Here is a 17,293-nt window from a genome sequence, read left to right on the forward strand (position 1 = left end):
GAAGTAAATATGACCAACTTCTCCACTAATTGGTCTATTTCTAAAGGTATCCTGTTACAAAAACTTGACAAAAGTATAACATAAGGCGGAGACAAGAATAAAAAATCCCCCTTTCCTTGTATGTTGTAAAAGGGAAGTGCAGATCTTTCTGCAAAGTCTTGATTACTCGCTCTATATCGCTTTTCATAGCAACACCTGCTTAGAGGTCCCGCAGCACTGACCAAAGCAGCTAAGGTAACATCCAATCAAACAATCTGTAAAACATGTCTCCCTTGATAGAATCTCTTTCTTCTAGACGGAACTACCCTAAGTTCTAGAATGAACCAGATCAGCTGAGAATTTTAATTGTTTTAATTTGCATCTGTTGATCCAAACCAATCTAGAAAGTCGATCATGGATCGTATCTTCCTTCTCTCCAACAGAGTTACTCGATGTAGCCAAATAATGTAGCATGAATTATCAACTTTTCAAGCAAAAAGCTTCATATTTGGGTGGTCCACTGAACTAGTTTGCATTATGTATACAATACATATATTCATGCAACAATGTAGGCAAATAAAATCGTTTTAACTACAAGTTGTTTATGGTATATAGCTCTCAGTAGCTGCTGTTGTGAATTCCTCACTCCGACAAAGTGGAATACAGTGCTCATACTCCTTCAAGATTCTTAGCATCTTCGATTCTGAATGTACCTCATTGCAGATTCTGAAACATGATTGGGAAACATCAACCAAGGAGGTTTTTCCATGTTGCATAAGTAAATCATCAATCTTTTGGAATTCATCATCATCATATATTCGTTTCCCTGTTAGCAACTCTGCAAATACCACTGTAAAACCCGAGAGATTGCTTTGTAGTTGAGAGAGCTCTGAAAAAGTGAATTTTGTCAGACATGTGATTGCATCACCACAAGCAAAAATGCAACAGGGACTGACCCGGGGTGGGGGTAGATGATGGAGACAGGTTGAAGTAACTTACCAACCCAAGGAGCATACACTAGATCTTCAGGAGGATTGATACTTCGAGGATAGCGACCACGTGCTAACTTAGTAATGTCATAACCTGAAAGCTTTGCAGTAAAATCCTGCAAATTTATATTCCATGAATTCAGATCAAACAAGAGAAGGGTGTTTAAATTAAAATGGAAAACTAGTTTAGTTGTGAAATATGTTAGTCATCAAGGGCAGGTAATCGTTTGCTCAAGATAACCTAGAATTCCCAAGTTCAAATGGGTATTACCCAGCTGGGTAGGATTTCTTTGGTGTTGTAGGAAATTACTGATAAGTACATAAATCTTAGCAAATCACCACCTTAAACTCACTGATGAGCTGATACAATTCTAAAAGGTGTTCAGAGGAACTACAAAGGGTTTGTAATCAAGCATCACTGCATTAGCTAAAAGACAGAGATTAGACAATAATTTTATCATCAGGATTTTTGTATATGGTATGTTGGAGAAAACATTGAGACAAGAAGATTAGAGGATAATTTTGTTGTGCACAAAACTAACTTTATTAATCACAATCACAGCACCTTACAAAGGGACATATGGACAGAAATATATACAGTGGTAACCAATCAAACCCTACAAGTTGGTGGTTATTTTCTGGATTAACTAATATTAACTGCCATATTACCAACTTGAGTTACCTAACTTATAACCACCTTAACTACCATCCATTAATTAGTAAATCCTAAGTCTAGCTTTTCAATTCAACACTCCCCCTTAAGCTAGATTTATGCAACATCAAACATAATCCTAACTTCTTAAAAAATTTATTCTTTAAATATTCTTTCATGCATCAAATCTGACGCTGCTATGGAAGAACACCATCCATAGTCACAAACATATCTTTCATTTGCTGTCAATTATTGCTACAGGTACCCCTTTTTTTACCACACAGTAGATGCAAACTTCAAAGACCATACACTGAAAGTTGTCTTCACTAAGAACAAACAAACATTCATCAATCTTAAGCATCATCTTTTACAGGAACATAGCCACATGAAAAACATCCAATGAAACATCATTTCTATGCAATTTTTCTAAGGATTAGTTACATGAGATCATCATGAAACCGGAGCGATCTGTGCTTTTGACATACAACACATATAATCCCATCTTCATCTTCTTCATTTTTGAAGTTTTGCATAACCACAGTCACAAACTTGTGGTTACCACGCCTTACGTGGATATCATTAAATTTTCTACCATGAAACCTCCTTGACATCAAGCATGGTTTTTCTTTTTTCTTTAAAAAATATCATCCATCCCTTTCTCCTCCCTGGTCATCTCTTAAATTATTTCTCCATTTTTCAAAATTGAACCAAAGCCAAAAACTGTTTTGTTTTTTTTTTGGCTATGATACCTCTTTGTTGAGATTAGTCTCAAACTTCATCCTCTACAGGAACTTTTGTTGTACTAAAGAAGATGATAACATGGTTGTTTTCACTAAGAAGTAACAACCTTTCCTTAATCCTACAAAAATTATATAATGCACACACATATAGGCAACCATCTCAATCATTACGACTCACGACCCTTCATGGATGGCGATTGGTAATAACTAATCCTAACTGTTATAAATACCATTAACATACCTAAATATAACATATAACTACTACATAAAAAAACATACACTAAAAGAATAGATCACTCTTTCCATACACTCCCCTGTTTGCTCATCTTCCGGCGACCACCTTTTAATATACTTTCCGAAAAAGTTCCGTTATTGGCATCGTAATCGTTTGTCTTATGATACAAACCCATCCCATACTAGGCCCATATCACGCGAAAAGAACATTGTAGAATTCACTACCAAAAAGCAAGCTTGTATGAGGAAGAGACACCGAGATTTATAAGCCACCAATAAAACTTTCACTTGGACGATGTGGGATCGTAACAACACCTCACACTTTGAAGAGTCGATGTCCTCGTTGGTTACTACTAGCATCCTCTTTTTGGTCCAAGCCACCACTCTATAAACCACAACTCCGAGTCATTGTTAGTCATGGCTACGTTGGTCACGGTTGACACCCCTCTTTTTGGCTCGAAGCCAACACTTCGTAGGCCACCACTCCAAGTGTTGGAACCTTGAAAGATGAGGATGGCTCTAAAAGCAACTGATACAAATACATCTCATACTAGGCCTGTATCACGCCAAAAGCTCAAGTGTAGAACTTACTCCTAAAAGCCAGCTTGTAGGAGGAGGGACACCTAGACTTATGAGCTACCTATCAAACTTTCATTTGGATGATGTGTGATCATAACATCTTATTGTTACAAACAGTAAGCATGTTGTCATATTTCTGCATTTCAAATGGTTTCTGTTGGAAATATTACAGTTGTACCTTATACAGCTGTTGACTGCTATATTTAAGAGTTATATATTGGCCTAAGTTAGCTCTCTAATTGCCATTATATTAGATGTATTTTTAGACCTGAATTCTATAATTAGAGTAGATTATCTCTTTCCTTGTTTAGGTTATTTCTTCCCTGTATATAAACTATATAAACAGTTGTGATGTGAATAACAAAATGACTGAAAAGTTTTTCATCTTTTGTTTCATGGTATCAGAGCAGGTCCTGGACCTGATCAAACATCTCTCTTTTATTTCCTAAGTCTTTTTTTTCTCTCTAAAATAAACTATTTATGGCCGGGGGAAACCACTCCGATGTCACAAGCGATTCTGCTTCATCTGCAACAAAATCCACTCTCCTCTCTACTCCTGACCTCGGACATACTCTACAAATCACCCAACACAAACTAAATGGGTTGAATTTCTGAGAATGATATCAATCTGTTTTGCTGGTCATCCGAGGGAAAGGGAAAGTAGGCTATCTTACCGGTGAAACTTATCAACCAAAACAGGACGATGCAGGTTATCAACAATGGGAAGCAGAAAACTCCATTATCATGGCATTACTTATCAAATCCATGGAGGCACGAATCAGCAGAACATTTTTATTCTATAGCAGCGCCCACGAAATCTGTAAAGGTGTCCAAGATATGTACTCAGATCTTGAAAACACATCTCAATGTTTAAGGATTCGCTCAATCTTAAGATCCACTTGCCAAGGAACAATGACGGTTACTGAGTATTACAAGTGGTTAGTTGATTTATGGCATAATATGAACTTATTCTATTCTATTCCTTGGAAGTGCAGTGATGATGGAAACACATATAACCAAATGCTTGAAAAAGACAGAGTTTTTGATTTTCTTCAAGGACTTAATAAGGATCTTGATGAAGTAAGAGGGCGTATTCTTGGAGTCAAACCGCTGCCTTCGCTTAGAGAAGTTTTTTCTGAAGTTCGTAGAGAAGAAAGCCGATGTAGAGTTATGCTCACATCAAACGAGGGCATTTTTCGAGAAGAACAACCGCAAGGATAAACCCTTATGTCTTCTCATTCTCAAAATCAAAAGGCAAACAAGGATGCTCGTCATTGGTGCGAACATTGCAAGAAACCTTTCCATACGAAGGCAACCTGTTGGGAAATACATGGAAAGCCAAAGGATTGGAAGTCACGAAGCCAGCGTAGAGAAACTCCTTCTGCTCATGTAATCGAGCAAACCCAGCCACTAAGCTCCGACATCAACAAACATACTCCACAAAAAATGGAGACTCTAAAGTCCCTTCTCCGTGAATTTTAATGCTCTGGAGCACCTGAACCAGCCCCTAAAATAGCAACTATGCATCACGGTAACATAAAAATGTCTATTAACAAAGAAAACAGATTTAAATGAGTTACCGGTGCCTCTGATCATATGACCGGAGATTATAGAAACTTAAGCAACTATAGAACATGTGGTGATGAACCTGGAGTATGTGTGGCAAATGGCACTGTGTTACCGGTTAGAGGAATGATTGATACAAAGTTTCAAGGACTTCACTTAAAATTAGTCCTTCACGTGCCACATTTAAAATATAATCTTCTGTCTGTGAGAAAATTATCAAAAGATCAAAACTGTCAAGTAATTTTTCTTTGTGATTTTTGTGTATTTCAGGATCTGCGTTCGGGAAAGATGATTGGCAATGCTAAGGTACAATGTGGTCTCTACTACCACACTGGTCATTCTCATTTTCCAACCTCGTGTCTAGCACTATCTGCATCAAGTATCTTAAATTCTGATGTAATCATTTGGCATAAACTATTAGGACATCCTAAGTTTCAGCATATGAAGCTTTTGTATCAAAACCTCTTCATCAATAAAGATATTTCTTCATTTTATTGTGAATCATGTATTCTCGCAAAACAAACACGAAGAAACTACCCCATTCGTGTATACCAACCCTCAAAACCGTTCCATATTATACATAGTGATATTTGAGGTCCTTCTCGTGTCAAGGACCAAAGTGTCAAGAGTTGGTTCATCACCTTCATAGATAACCATACTCATGTATGTTGGGTTTTTCTTCTAAAAAACAAATCGGATGTTGCGGATGTGTTCATAAAATATCACAAAATGATAAAAAAAACATATTCCAAAGCAATATTCACATACTTCGAATAGACAATGGGGGGGGGGGGGGGGGATATTTCTCTAGTAAGTTTGGAAGATACCTCTCAGAAAATTGTATTTTACATCAGAGTTCGTGTGCTTCAACTCCCTAGCAAAATGGGATTGTCGAGCCTAAAAATCGACATCTTTTAGAGGTATCACATTCAATCATGTTCTCTAGTCATGTGCCACAATCTTTTTGGGGAGAATCAATACTAACTGCTTCCTATCTAATAAATCGACTTCCCTCAAAACCTTTAAAATTCCAAACACCAATCAGTGTTCTTCAAAAAACCTTTCCCGAGTCCAGAGTAATTAATTCTCTTTCTCCAAAAGTTTTTGGGTGTTCAACATTTGTTCACAATATCAGTCCCAACAGAGGAAAACTTGATCCAAAATCAACAAAATGTGTATTTATAGGTTACTCGTCTACCCAAAAAGGATACAAATGTTTCAACCCCCACACAAAAAGGTTCTCTACATCTTATGATGTCACATTTCTTGAAAATCAGCCATTTTACTCTTATGATTCTCTTTAGGGGTAGACTTTAAATGAAGAGAATCATTGGGATCCATCTATATCTCTTCCAATGTTGCCTATTTCTGAGTCTATATCACCATCTATACCTCCAGTGACTGAAAATATCATCCCTGAACCAATTCAAATTTCGGAACCAATTCAAATTTCGGAACCTGTTTAAGGGGAAGAACCATCTTTACGTGTCTACTCAAGAAGACCACGTGTAACTCAGCAAAACCAACCATCAGAACCAACTTCAGATCCTCCACAAGAATTGCAACAAGAAAAATCCAAAGTGGATGATCTTGATGCTCCTATTGCAATCTGAAAGGGGGTAAGATCTTGTACTCAACATCCTATTTCAAAACACTTGTCGTATGAAAGGTTATCTAAAAATCACAAGGCCTTTGTATCTCAACTTGATGACACCACTATTCCTTCAAACATTCATCAAGCGTTAAAGGATCTAAAATGGAAGGAAGCAGTCTTTGAAGAATTAAAAGCATTAAATGAAAACAAGACATGGGAAGTTGTTGATATGCCTAAAGGAAAGAAATTAGTAGGTTGTAAATGGATTTTTACTGTGAAAGTTGGCAAGAATGGGATTATTGAGAGATACAAAGCCCGTCCGGTTGCTCGAAGATATACTCAAACATATATGGAATCGATTATGAACAGACATTTGCAAAGCTAAATTCTATAAGAGTATTGTTATCCATCGCAGCTAATCTTGACTGGGAATTACATAAAATGGATGTATCAAATGCTTTCTTCAACGGTACACCAGAAGAAGAGGGTACATGAAGCTACCCCCTGGTTTTGAGCACAAAGAAAAAACCGGATCAGTTTGCAAACTGAAAAAAGCTTTATATGGGTTAAAGCAATCTCCCAGAGCTTGGTTTACTCATTTCAGCAAGGTTATGAAGAATTTTGGATATCGCCAAGGACAAGCAGATCACACTCTATTTGTTAAAGAGTCAAAGAACAAAAAACGATGTATCTTGATTGTATATGTCGATGACATAATAATCACCGGAGATGATGTCGACAAAATCAACAACCTCAAATGGCTACTGCAATCAGAATTCAAAGTCAAGGATCTAGGAAAATTACAATATTTTCTTGGGATGGAAATTGCTAGAAGCAAAGATGGAATCTTCGTTTCACAAAGAAAATATATCCTAGACCTCCTACAAGAGACAGGAAAGCTTGGTTGACAACCAGCAACTACTCCAATGGAAAAGAATCGGAAAGAAAAGTTGACTGAAGAAGACCCTCCAACAAATAGAGAAAGATACCAACGAATAGTGGGAAAACAGATTTATCTATCACTCACTAGGCCGGATATTGCCTATAGTGTTACCCAAGTAAGTCAATTTATGCACGCTCCAACTGTTCGCCATCAAAATGCAGTTGATCAAATCCTTAGATATCTGAAGGGAACACCTGGAAAAGGAATGCTCTATAAATAAACCGAGAACCGAAAGATTGAGGGATTTACTGATGCAAATTGGTCAGATAGAAAATCAACAACAGGGTACTATACCAAGTTTTGGGGAAATGTAGTCACTTGGAGAAGCAAAAAGCAATCAGTCGTGTCAAGAAGTAGTACTAAAGCAGAGTATCGTGCTATTGCACAAGGAATTTGTGAGTTAATATGGTTGTACAGATTATTAATAGAAATGAAAATTCATGTTAATGGTCAACTACACCTCTATAGTGATAGTCAACCAACGATTGCAAATGTTCATAATCCTATACAACATCATCGTATGAAACATGTCCATATTGATAGGAATTTCATCAACTCGGAGATTGAAAGTGGAAAGATAAAGCTCTCATATGTTCCCTCAACCGATCAAGAAGCCGATATTCTGACAAAACCACTGTTGAGAATAAGTTTTAAGTCAAATGTATCCAAGTTGGGAATGATTGATTACATTCACCAACTTGAGGGTAGGTGTTGGAAATATTACAGTTGTACCTTATACAGCTGTTGACTGCTATATTTAAGAGTTGTATATTAGCCTAAATTAGCTCTCTAATTGCCATTATATTAGATGTATTTTTAGACCTTAATTCTGTAATTAGAGTAGATTATCTCTTTCCTAGTTTAGGCTATTTCTTCCCTGTATATAAATAGTTGTGATGTGAATTTTCAGTTTCTTCCAACTTTCAATTGTTCATCACAATCTCATCTATTGATTCTAATTTTTCATCAAAAGCTTTCTCTTTCCTTTGTATTCCAAACTAGAACCCAAAGCTTTGATGCGACTATGTTGGAGAAAATATTAATGACAAGAAGATTATAGGAGAATTTCTTTGTGCGTGCACACACACACACACACACACACACACACACACACACACATATATATATATATATATATATATATATATATATATATATATATATATAACACCCTAATCCCAACCATTACAACCCTTCAAGTCAATGGCGGAACTAATCAGTTGGTACCCTCATTATCTGATTATCTCCCAACTTGTATAGAAAAATTTGATATTTTTAGATATATGTATTATATATTACAAAGTGTTCACAGCGAAATCAATTATGCTCTATTAGATAATATTTAATTTATGTTTAAAATTTAAGTTTCTTGATAACTTTTATCATGTTGAGCTAGATAGATTAGATTAGCTTTATCCGTTTTCTTTTCCTATAGTTTAGGAACTTTGTATCTTTTTAATCCCATTATGGGATCTGTCGATGATGAGAAGAAAACAACAATTCAATACCATCAAATTTATGATGGTATCAGAGCGGTTCAAGAAATTCTAAAACACAACAAAACAGCAAAACAACATCACCTGTATCTTAATCGATGTCAGGCGAAAAGAAGACAGAAGGAGGAAGCTCCAGCAACCCCATCGATCACAATTCTCCCTATTATCTGCATCCATCTGACGTACCAAAACAACTACATGTCAACGACATCCTCACAGATTCCAATTATGCCGATTGGGCACAAGAGATGCAAAATTTCCTGTTTGCAAAGAACAAAATAGAGTTTGTTGATGGAACTCTTGCAAAACCAGAAAAGGGGACTCCCGAATACATGCCGTGGATGCGGTGCGATGCCATGGTGAAAGGCTGGCTTGCCACCGCAATGGAGAAAACGATACGGGATAGTGTCAAATATTCTACGACTGCCTCACAGATGTGGAAGGATTTGCACGAGAGATTTGGCAAAGAAAGCTCACCAAGGGCGTACGAATTGAGACAAAAATATCCGCTGCTCGACAAAACGGAACGACTGTCTCAACTTACTACACCAATCTGAGGTCCTTATGGGATGAGGCGTCGTCGATCTTGCCACTTCCGGTGTGCACCTGCAAGAATTGTACCTGCGAAAACGGGAAAAGGATGCTAGAGTACCAAGAAAAGGAGCGCCTTTATCAATTTCTAATGGGGCTCGACTCTGATTTCAACGTAATTAGAACCCAGATTCTAGCGACCAAACCGATTCCATCCTTGGGAGCGGTGTACCACCTGGTTGCAGAGGACGAGAGACAGAGATCTATTTCCGGTGAAAGCAGATCGGCGCCGGAGGCTGCAGCATTCAAGACCAGTCATGGGAAAAATCCGACTTTCAATCAGAAGAACAACTGGAAGATCCAGAAAGAGAAGAAGGAGAACGATTACTGTACTCATTGTAATCGCTCAGGGCATAAACACGATGGTTGTTTTAAACTGGTGGGCTACCCAGACTGGTGGCCCAACAAGAAGACTGAAAAAGGGAAGTCCACGGTTGCATTTGCAGATACAGACTCTAGCCCAATCCCAGATTTAACAAAAGACCAATATCAAATGTTTGTGCGCCATTCTGCAAACGACGAAAAAGAAACTCCGGTACGAAGTGCGAACATGGCAGGTAAATCAAGTAATGAAGAGGACTGGGTCATCGATTCAGGTTGTACTGAGCATATAGCTTATATTCCTAGTCTTCTTAAAAATAAAACCAACACTCCTTTTGAATCACCAGTGGTCATACCCAATGGTGATTCTATTCCTGTCAAAGGCAAAGGTGAAAGTATACTCCCAGGGGGAGTAAAATTAGATGGAGTTCTTTGTGTACCGGATTTCAAATGCAACTTACTTTCGGTAAGTCGCATGACAAAAGACCTACAGTATGCTATAACCTTTTTTCCCGACTTTTGTGTCATGCAGGCCCTCTACAAGAAGAACTTGATTGGAGCGGGTAGACGGGAAGGGGGGCTTTACCGGATGAGGTCAAATAAAGATAGACGAGCTATGTCGACAACTACAAGAACTTGGCACAAAAGGTTAGGCCATGCCTCGAAGGGAAAGCTTTCAAATGTTGATTTTCTTAAAAGTAGTTCAATTGAATTTTGCAATAAGACTTGTGATTCGTGTGCCAGAGCCAAACTTATTAGAAACCCATTTCCCGTTAGTAATAATAAAAGTAAATTTGCATTTGATCTTATACACTGTGACATATGGGGTGGTTATCATGTACCGTCTTACACAAAGGCAAATTATTTTCTCACAATTGTTGATGATCATAGTAGAGCAGTATGGGTTTTTCTCATAAAACACAAAAACGAAGCAAGTAAATGTCTTATTGATTTTCATAAAATGGTTAAGAATCAATTTGAGAAAAACATTAAGAAAATTAGATGCGATAATGGCGGAGAATTTACTTCAAATTTAATGCGCGATTTTTATAGTAAAGAAGGGATTTTATTAGAGACTTCATGCCCTCACACGCCTCAACAAAATGGCGTTGTTGAGAGAAAACATCGTCATCTGCTTGAAACAGCTAGAGCTATCCGTTTTCAAGCAAGCATACCAAAAAGATTTTGGGGAGAATGCATTTTGACAGCAGCCTACATAATCAATCGGCTCCCATCAAAGGTAATAGACAACAAAACTCCCTATGAATTAATTTGGAACGAGAAACCAAAATATGATCACATGAATTTTTTTGGATGTTTGACTTATCACAAAAACATGAACACTAAAGGTGATAAATTTGAAGAAAGAGGGAAACCGGGTATTTTCTTAGGCTACCCCTCGGGAACAAAAGGTTACAAAATTTTTGATATAAAAGAAAAGAAAATAGTCATTAGCCGAGATGTTATATTTCGTGAAAATATATTCCCATTCAAAGAAATAATTGTAGAAAATGACGAGCTGGATGAAATTCCATCTAAGGTTTTTGATGACATGACCCACGATCATGAAACCCAAATATTTGATGGTGGGTCCGCTGAAACAATTAATGAGCCCACTGAATTTTTAGCCCAAAGTGATCAGACTTCCGCTAGTGATTCAATTAATACCGAGAGCCCAAGCGCCGTTTTTGGGAGTCCACCTCAAACCGATGTGGACAATGATTCTGGTCCAGTGAATAATGATGGCCCAATGTTTCAGCCTGTCACGAGTCCGACTGAACAGCCAATCCATCAACCTTATTTTGATGACCTCGTTGAACCACAAAATTCAGAAAATCGAACTCGGAGCACTCGCACAAAATTTCAGCCTGCCAAATTTAAAGATTTACAAGTAAAGCTACCCCCTTCCGTCAGTCACGATGCACCCGATTCCAATCAAGAAACTTCTACGGTACACCTTATTTCCAATTTCGTGTCTTATAATAATTTTACTCACAATCACAAAGCTTTTTTAGTGGCCATTACTTCACATAGTGAGCCAACATCTTTTAGTCAGGCTTCAAAGGATGAGAAATGGCGTGTTGCAATGAAAAATGAAGTAACGGCTCTTGAATAAAATGACACATGGGAGATAACGATGTTGCCAGAAGGAAAACGAGCCATAGATTCGAAATGGATCTATAAAATAAAATTCAAACCCGATGGCACTGTGGAAAGGTATAAAGCTAGACTTGTGGCGAAAGGTTTTACTCAAATGGAGGGTGTTGACTATCATGATACGTTTGCTCCAGTGGCGAAGCTTGTCACCGTTCGTACACTTTTAGCAGTGGCAGTCAAGAAGAACTGGTTCATTCACCAGTTAGATGTCAACAATGCCTTTTTGCACGGCGATTTGGAGGAAGAAGTGTACATGAAGATTCCTGAGGGATTTTCAGTTAAAGGTGATGATCGGGTCTGTCGCCTTAAAAAGTCTATTTATGGGATCAAACAGGCTTCAAGAAATTGGTACCATAAGCTTACCAAGTTTCTTCTTAGCCTTGACTTTATGCAATCCAAAGCAGATCACTCCTTGTTCTTATGGAATAAAAATGGTGTTTATTTAGCTCTGTTGGTGTATGTTGATGATGTTATCCTTGTGGGGAATGATCTACAACAAATTCAACGAACAAAAGACTTGTTGCATGAAGCTTTTACTATAAAAGATCTAGGAGAGTTGAAATACTTTCTTGGAATTGAAGTGGCACGAATGAAAGATGGGTTAGTTTTAAGTCAAAGAAAGTATGTCTTAGATATTCTTAAAGACAGTGGGATGTTAGGATGCAAGCCAAGGTCTTTTCCCATTGAGCAAAATTTGAAGCTTGATAAAGGAGAAAAGGAAAAACCAGTGGATGCTACTCAGTATAGACGTCTTGTTGGAAGATTACTATATCTTCAGGCTACTCGTCCAGATGTTACCTATTCAGTTAATGTCCTCAGTCAGTTTGTTTCAGATCCAAGGCAAAACCACTTGGATGCCTTAACAAGGGTCTTGCGTTACTTAAAGGGAACAGCGGGGCAAGGTGTCCTCTTGCCTAAAAGCGGTGATCTCAGTCTAACAGCCTTTTGTGATTCAGATTGGTTGGGATGTCCTTATACTAGGCGTTCGAGGACTGGGTACTTCATAATGTTTGGAGGTGCACCGGTTTCGTGGAAGACTAAGAAGCAATCTGCTGTTTCTCGCTCATCGGCTGAGGCTGAATATCGTGCCATGGCATCTACTGTGAGTGAAATTCTTTGGCTTCGTTGGTTACTTCAAGATCTTCGAGTCAACATACAAGACTCGACTCCTTTGTTTTGTGATAACCAGGCGGCTAGGCATATAGCAAATAATCCAGTGTTTCATGAACGCACCAAATACGTGGAGATGGATTGTTTTTTTGTTCGAGAAAGAGTTCTTTCAAAAGAAATCATCCCTATGAAGATCGACAGCAGACAACAAGTGGCCGACATTTTAACTAAAGGACTTGGAGCTCAACATCTTCTCTACCTACTTGGCAAGATGGGCATCATTAATTTACATGCTCCATCTTGAGGGGGAGTATTAGATAATATTTAATTTATGTTTAAAATTTAAGTTTCTTGATAACTTTTATCATGTTGAGCTAGATAGATTAGATTAGCTTTATCCGTTTTCTTTTCCTATAGTTTAGGAACTTTGTATCTTTTTAATCCCATTATGGGATCTGTCGATGATGAGAAGAAAACAACAATTCAATACCATCAAATTTATGATGCTCGTATAGAGGGATAAATTTAAATCCATTTAACAGTTTGATAGCTCACTAAATAGAATAAATAGCCCATTGATTAATTAATAAATTTCATTTAATAATTTAAAATCCATTTTTATTACTTTAGTTTAATTTTGATATTCAAATTGAAAGCCTAAAATTAGCTAATTATCCGTTTACTTGTTATGTTGTTGGTGAAATTAGGTTTAAATCTTCAATTGTAAATTTTAAATCTTTAATTGTGTTTGTAGTGAGATTTTCTAATTTGAAGGGCATTAAAGACCTTTCTCTTTTGATGGTGGAAACCGGAAAACATCATTCTTTTTCTTGTTTATAGGTTATTAAAGTTTACTTTGGTTTTGCCCGTCGCAACCAAAGTTGTTGAAATATGTTTTTTTTTCGCAATGAAGCTCTTGAAGACCGACTTGTGTAATAAAATTGGTAATGATTTTTCGAACGATGCTTTTATTTGTAGTGTAGAAAAAAAAACACTTATGAATTTTAAGATCGAACGAGTAATAGATTGTTTTCAGAAAATGGGTAAATGAAGAAGTCAACTTTAAAATGTAAGACTTTTGTGCTAGTTTTGTTATATCTAATGAAACCTTAAATAAAAATATATATTAAAAAAAAAAACTACTTCACTATCTTTTATCAGGATTTTTTTTGTGCCACCCCCTATTAAAGTTTCTGCTTCCCCCACTGCTTTAAATTGGTCTTTATTTTCTGGATTAACTAATATTAACTGCATATAACATAACGACATTAACTGCCATTCATTTATTAATAAATCCTAAGTCTAGTTTAATAATTGAACATGGGATTCACATGAAAACATACTAAAATAAAATTTCCAATGCCTATAGTGAAAATAGCTCATATATACCTCATCCAGTAATATCATGTGTCTGTCAAGCCGAGACTCAAAGACATTAAATTCATTTTGTGTCTTGTGCAAGAAAACAAGCCCTCGGGCAATTCCAACTGCTATTTTCACCTTTATAACCAACGGAAGTCGTGATACCACACCTACATCCCATCAAATATAAGATAAATTTGTACTATTTTGAAAATTTTATTTATTCATGGAGTTATTTATGTTGCTTACCACTATTCAGGAGATCATTAAAGTTTCCGTTAGGCATGAATTCATACACAAGGAACAATTGTTTGCCTAGTTGGTCTTCGAAGCAATATCCTATGAGCTTTTCAAGGTTGGGGTGCCTAAATTCTTTCAAATGCAACTTCATTCAAAAGTGATCATATTTCACAATGTTGTTGTTCCATGAAAGAGATACGTGCAATGGTACCACATAATTTGTATTTGAACAGAAGTTAATTTGGGTTTTCGCGCCAATAAGATACAAAAAGAGAGGGTAATAACAAGATACTTTACCCAGCATGCAGTTTTGTAGAAATCAATTCTCTTAACAGCAATCGCCAATCCGGTATTATCTTCTGTGGGAGAATATGTTGTTTTATCGATCCAACCTTTGTAAACATTCAGATACCTCTTGTCATCTCCCAAGTTCTCAGTAGCACGTCTCAGGTCATAATACGTGAAACATTTAAGATCTGTAACCACCGATTCCCAAGGATGACGACGCATTTCACCCTGATTGTTGCCATCCTTGTTAGTTGAAGAGCCCTGATTCATGTTTACATGGCTCTTTGATGAACTTGTGCCACTTTGGTCTTGGGTAATGGATGAAAAAGGTCAAAAGCTAACATAGTTAGTAACAATTACCTACAACTACAAGATCGAAAGTAAAAGATTTGCAATTATATCTATATATGGCAGATATCTGTTGCATTCTTATATGACAAAGCAACATTGTTGCATTTAGATACAGGGAAGAGAGAAAGAAAGTCAAACCATTATCAACTTCTGCAAATGGACTAATGTAAAACGCTATGGAGGAGCACAAAAGTTAAAATTATGTGTGGGTGTTCTGCATGTAATACTTTTACTTTTAAGACCGTTAAATGGTCACAACTATGAAGTGTGAAGACACGTATATACATATTGAACACTAATGAAAAGGTTCTGTATATATACCAGAGTTCTGCTTAGTTGCTGAAACAAGATACTTATGAATCTTCCAAGTGAATCCAGTTATGCTTGATGGTTCAGCTGAATTTTCATGTCTCTGTTGTAGTACAAGTAAAGCCTGAAGTGAGACCACAACCTCAGCGATGGTTGGACGTTCCTTTAGAACACTAAGCAAACAACGGTATGCAATTTGTGCAAACCGTTTTAAACATTTGGGAAAAATTGTTCCCTTGATATTAGGATCAACCATTTGATCTAATTTTCGTTCTTTCACACACTTTTGAGCCCATCTTACCAAACTACATTGCTCGTCACCATTGCGTTCATCAACTGCAAGCCTCCCTGATAGCAATTCAAACAACACAACCCCAAATGCATACACATCTGTTTTCCTTGTCAGCTTTCTGGTATAGAAATACTCTGGATCCAGATACCCGAATGTGCCTTTAACACTTGCATCAACATAAGATGATGATTGATTGGTTGGTCCAATTTTGGACAACCCAAAGTCTGATATCATAGCATCCCAGTTCTCATTCAAAAGAATGTTCGAGCTCTTCACATCACGATGTATCACTCCGTGTTGGGTACCAACACCAGTGTGAAGGTAATCCAATCCACGGCCAGCACCAATGGCTATCTTCAGTCTTTGCACCCAATTTAAAGGAGTCTCTGCTTTGTGTAAATGATGGTAGAGGGTTCCACGGGGCATATACTCATAAACAAGGATCATTTCATTGTTATCATCACAAAAGCCAATCAGAGACACCAAATGACAATGGCGCAACTTAGAAAGCATATGAATTTCGGCCCTAAACTCTGGTGCCCCTTGATTAGATTTAGAATCCAACCGTTTGATGGCCACAACATGACTAGTCTCTTCTATACAAATATTACCCTTGTACACCTTTCCGAATCCTCCTTGTCCAATGATCAGTTTATTATCATAGTCTTTGGTTGCGGATTGAATCTCTGCTAGAGAAAAGTGGACACATGGTTGTACTGAAGTTAATAACAATCTGTCACCCTTGGCTGTTCCAGAGGACATGATCTTGGCCAGTTTCCAATATCTGTACTAAAGTTTCTGTGAAGAATCTAACAGGGAGCTAGGATCGGATATAAATAACCAGCTGTTAAAAATTGTTTTGCAACTGGTAGGAGGGACGATGACATTTTCAAGGAATAGCCTCAACATGTGAAAGAATGGCCAAAAGAATGAAAAGGTCGATCGAGGGAGTGAAAGTCAACAGAATTACAGAAGAAAAAGGCGTAATTGGTTGTTCTCCCTTTTTAATCAACTCAATAATTATGCTCTAATTAATGAAAGATCGTTTTTGCTTCTTCACCTCAGTGGTGGTCTTGTATTTAGAGAGGACAAACAATTATCACCCATTTAGGTACGTTTTCCCCAAATCACTTTGTAAATTCCACAGGAACCATCCCTAACGACAAGAATGCCGTCCGCAAACAATCCCTACCAAAACCCTAAACCATTTAATTACCCATTTAATCCACGATTTCACCATCTGCATGCCGTGATAAACGTAGCTTCACGTAGGGTGATTGTGATTTGTCAATATTAGCTTTAGTTTATGAGCCGATAAAAAAATATCTTTTATTATTTTTAAAATTGTTTGGATTTGTATGTAATTTATACTCGTGAAAAAAAGTCAAATAACAAGCTGGAGTTTGTGATTTTTTAAGAGGACATAATTCCATAAAAAATATTAAATTTACACAAAATATTGATTTTAACATTGTTTTATTTTTCTGTTTTCTACGAAAT

General features: G+C 37.1%; 1 protein-coding gene and 1 pseudogene across 1 annotated transcript; both read right to left on the reverse strand.

The window, feature by feature from the left end:
- Nucleotides 1-581: 581 nt before the first annotated feature.
- LOC145126906 (serine/threonine-protein kinase BIK1-like) lies at nt 582-15,111 on the reverse strand. The gene is made up of 5 exons (XM_079062185.1): nt 14,851-15,111; nt 14,563-14,698; nt 14,341-14,483; nt 998-1,084; nt 582-866 (listed from the first exon to the last, which is right to left on the reverse strand). The coding sequence occupies exons 1-5, from the start codon at nt 15,109-15,111 to the stop codon at nt 582-584; spliced, it is 912 nt and encodes a 303-aa protein (XP_078918311.1).
- Nucleotides 15,112-15,197: 86 nt separating this feature from the next.
- On the reverse strand, nt 15,198-16,555 carry LOC145126907 (receptor-like protein kinase FERONIA pseudogene; annotated as a pseudogene).
- Nucleotides 16,556-17,293: the final 738 nt, after the last annotated feature.

This window comes from Lactuca virosa, chromosome 7, assembly GCF_052849685.1.
Source record: "Lactuca virosa cultivar CGN04683 chromosome 7, Lactuca_virosa_CGN04683_v6, whole genome shotgun sequence".
Classification (NCBI taxonomy): domain Eukaryota; kingdom Viridiplantae; phylum Streptophyta; class Magnoliopsida; order Asterales; family Asteraceae; genus Lactuca; species Lactuca virosa.

What these genes read in the sequence shown, in the direction of transcription:
- LOC145126906 (XM_079062185.1), bottom strand. Translation starts at nt 15,111, where the DNA reads ATGAATCAGGGCTCTTCAACTAACAAGGATGGCAACAATCAGGGTGAA. An exon ending in TCTACAAAACTGCATGCTGG is followed by an intron (nt 14,699 to 14,850) that starts GTAAAGTATCTT and finishes TTTTGAATGAAG; the next exon opens with TTGCATTTGAAAGAATTTAG. An exon ending in ACATGATATTACTGGATGAG is followed by an intron (nt 1,085 to 14,340) that starts GTATATATGAGC and finishes ATAAATTTGCAG; the next exon opens with GATTTTACTGCAAAGCTTTC.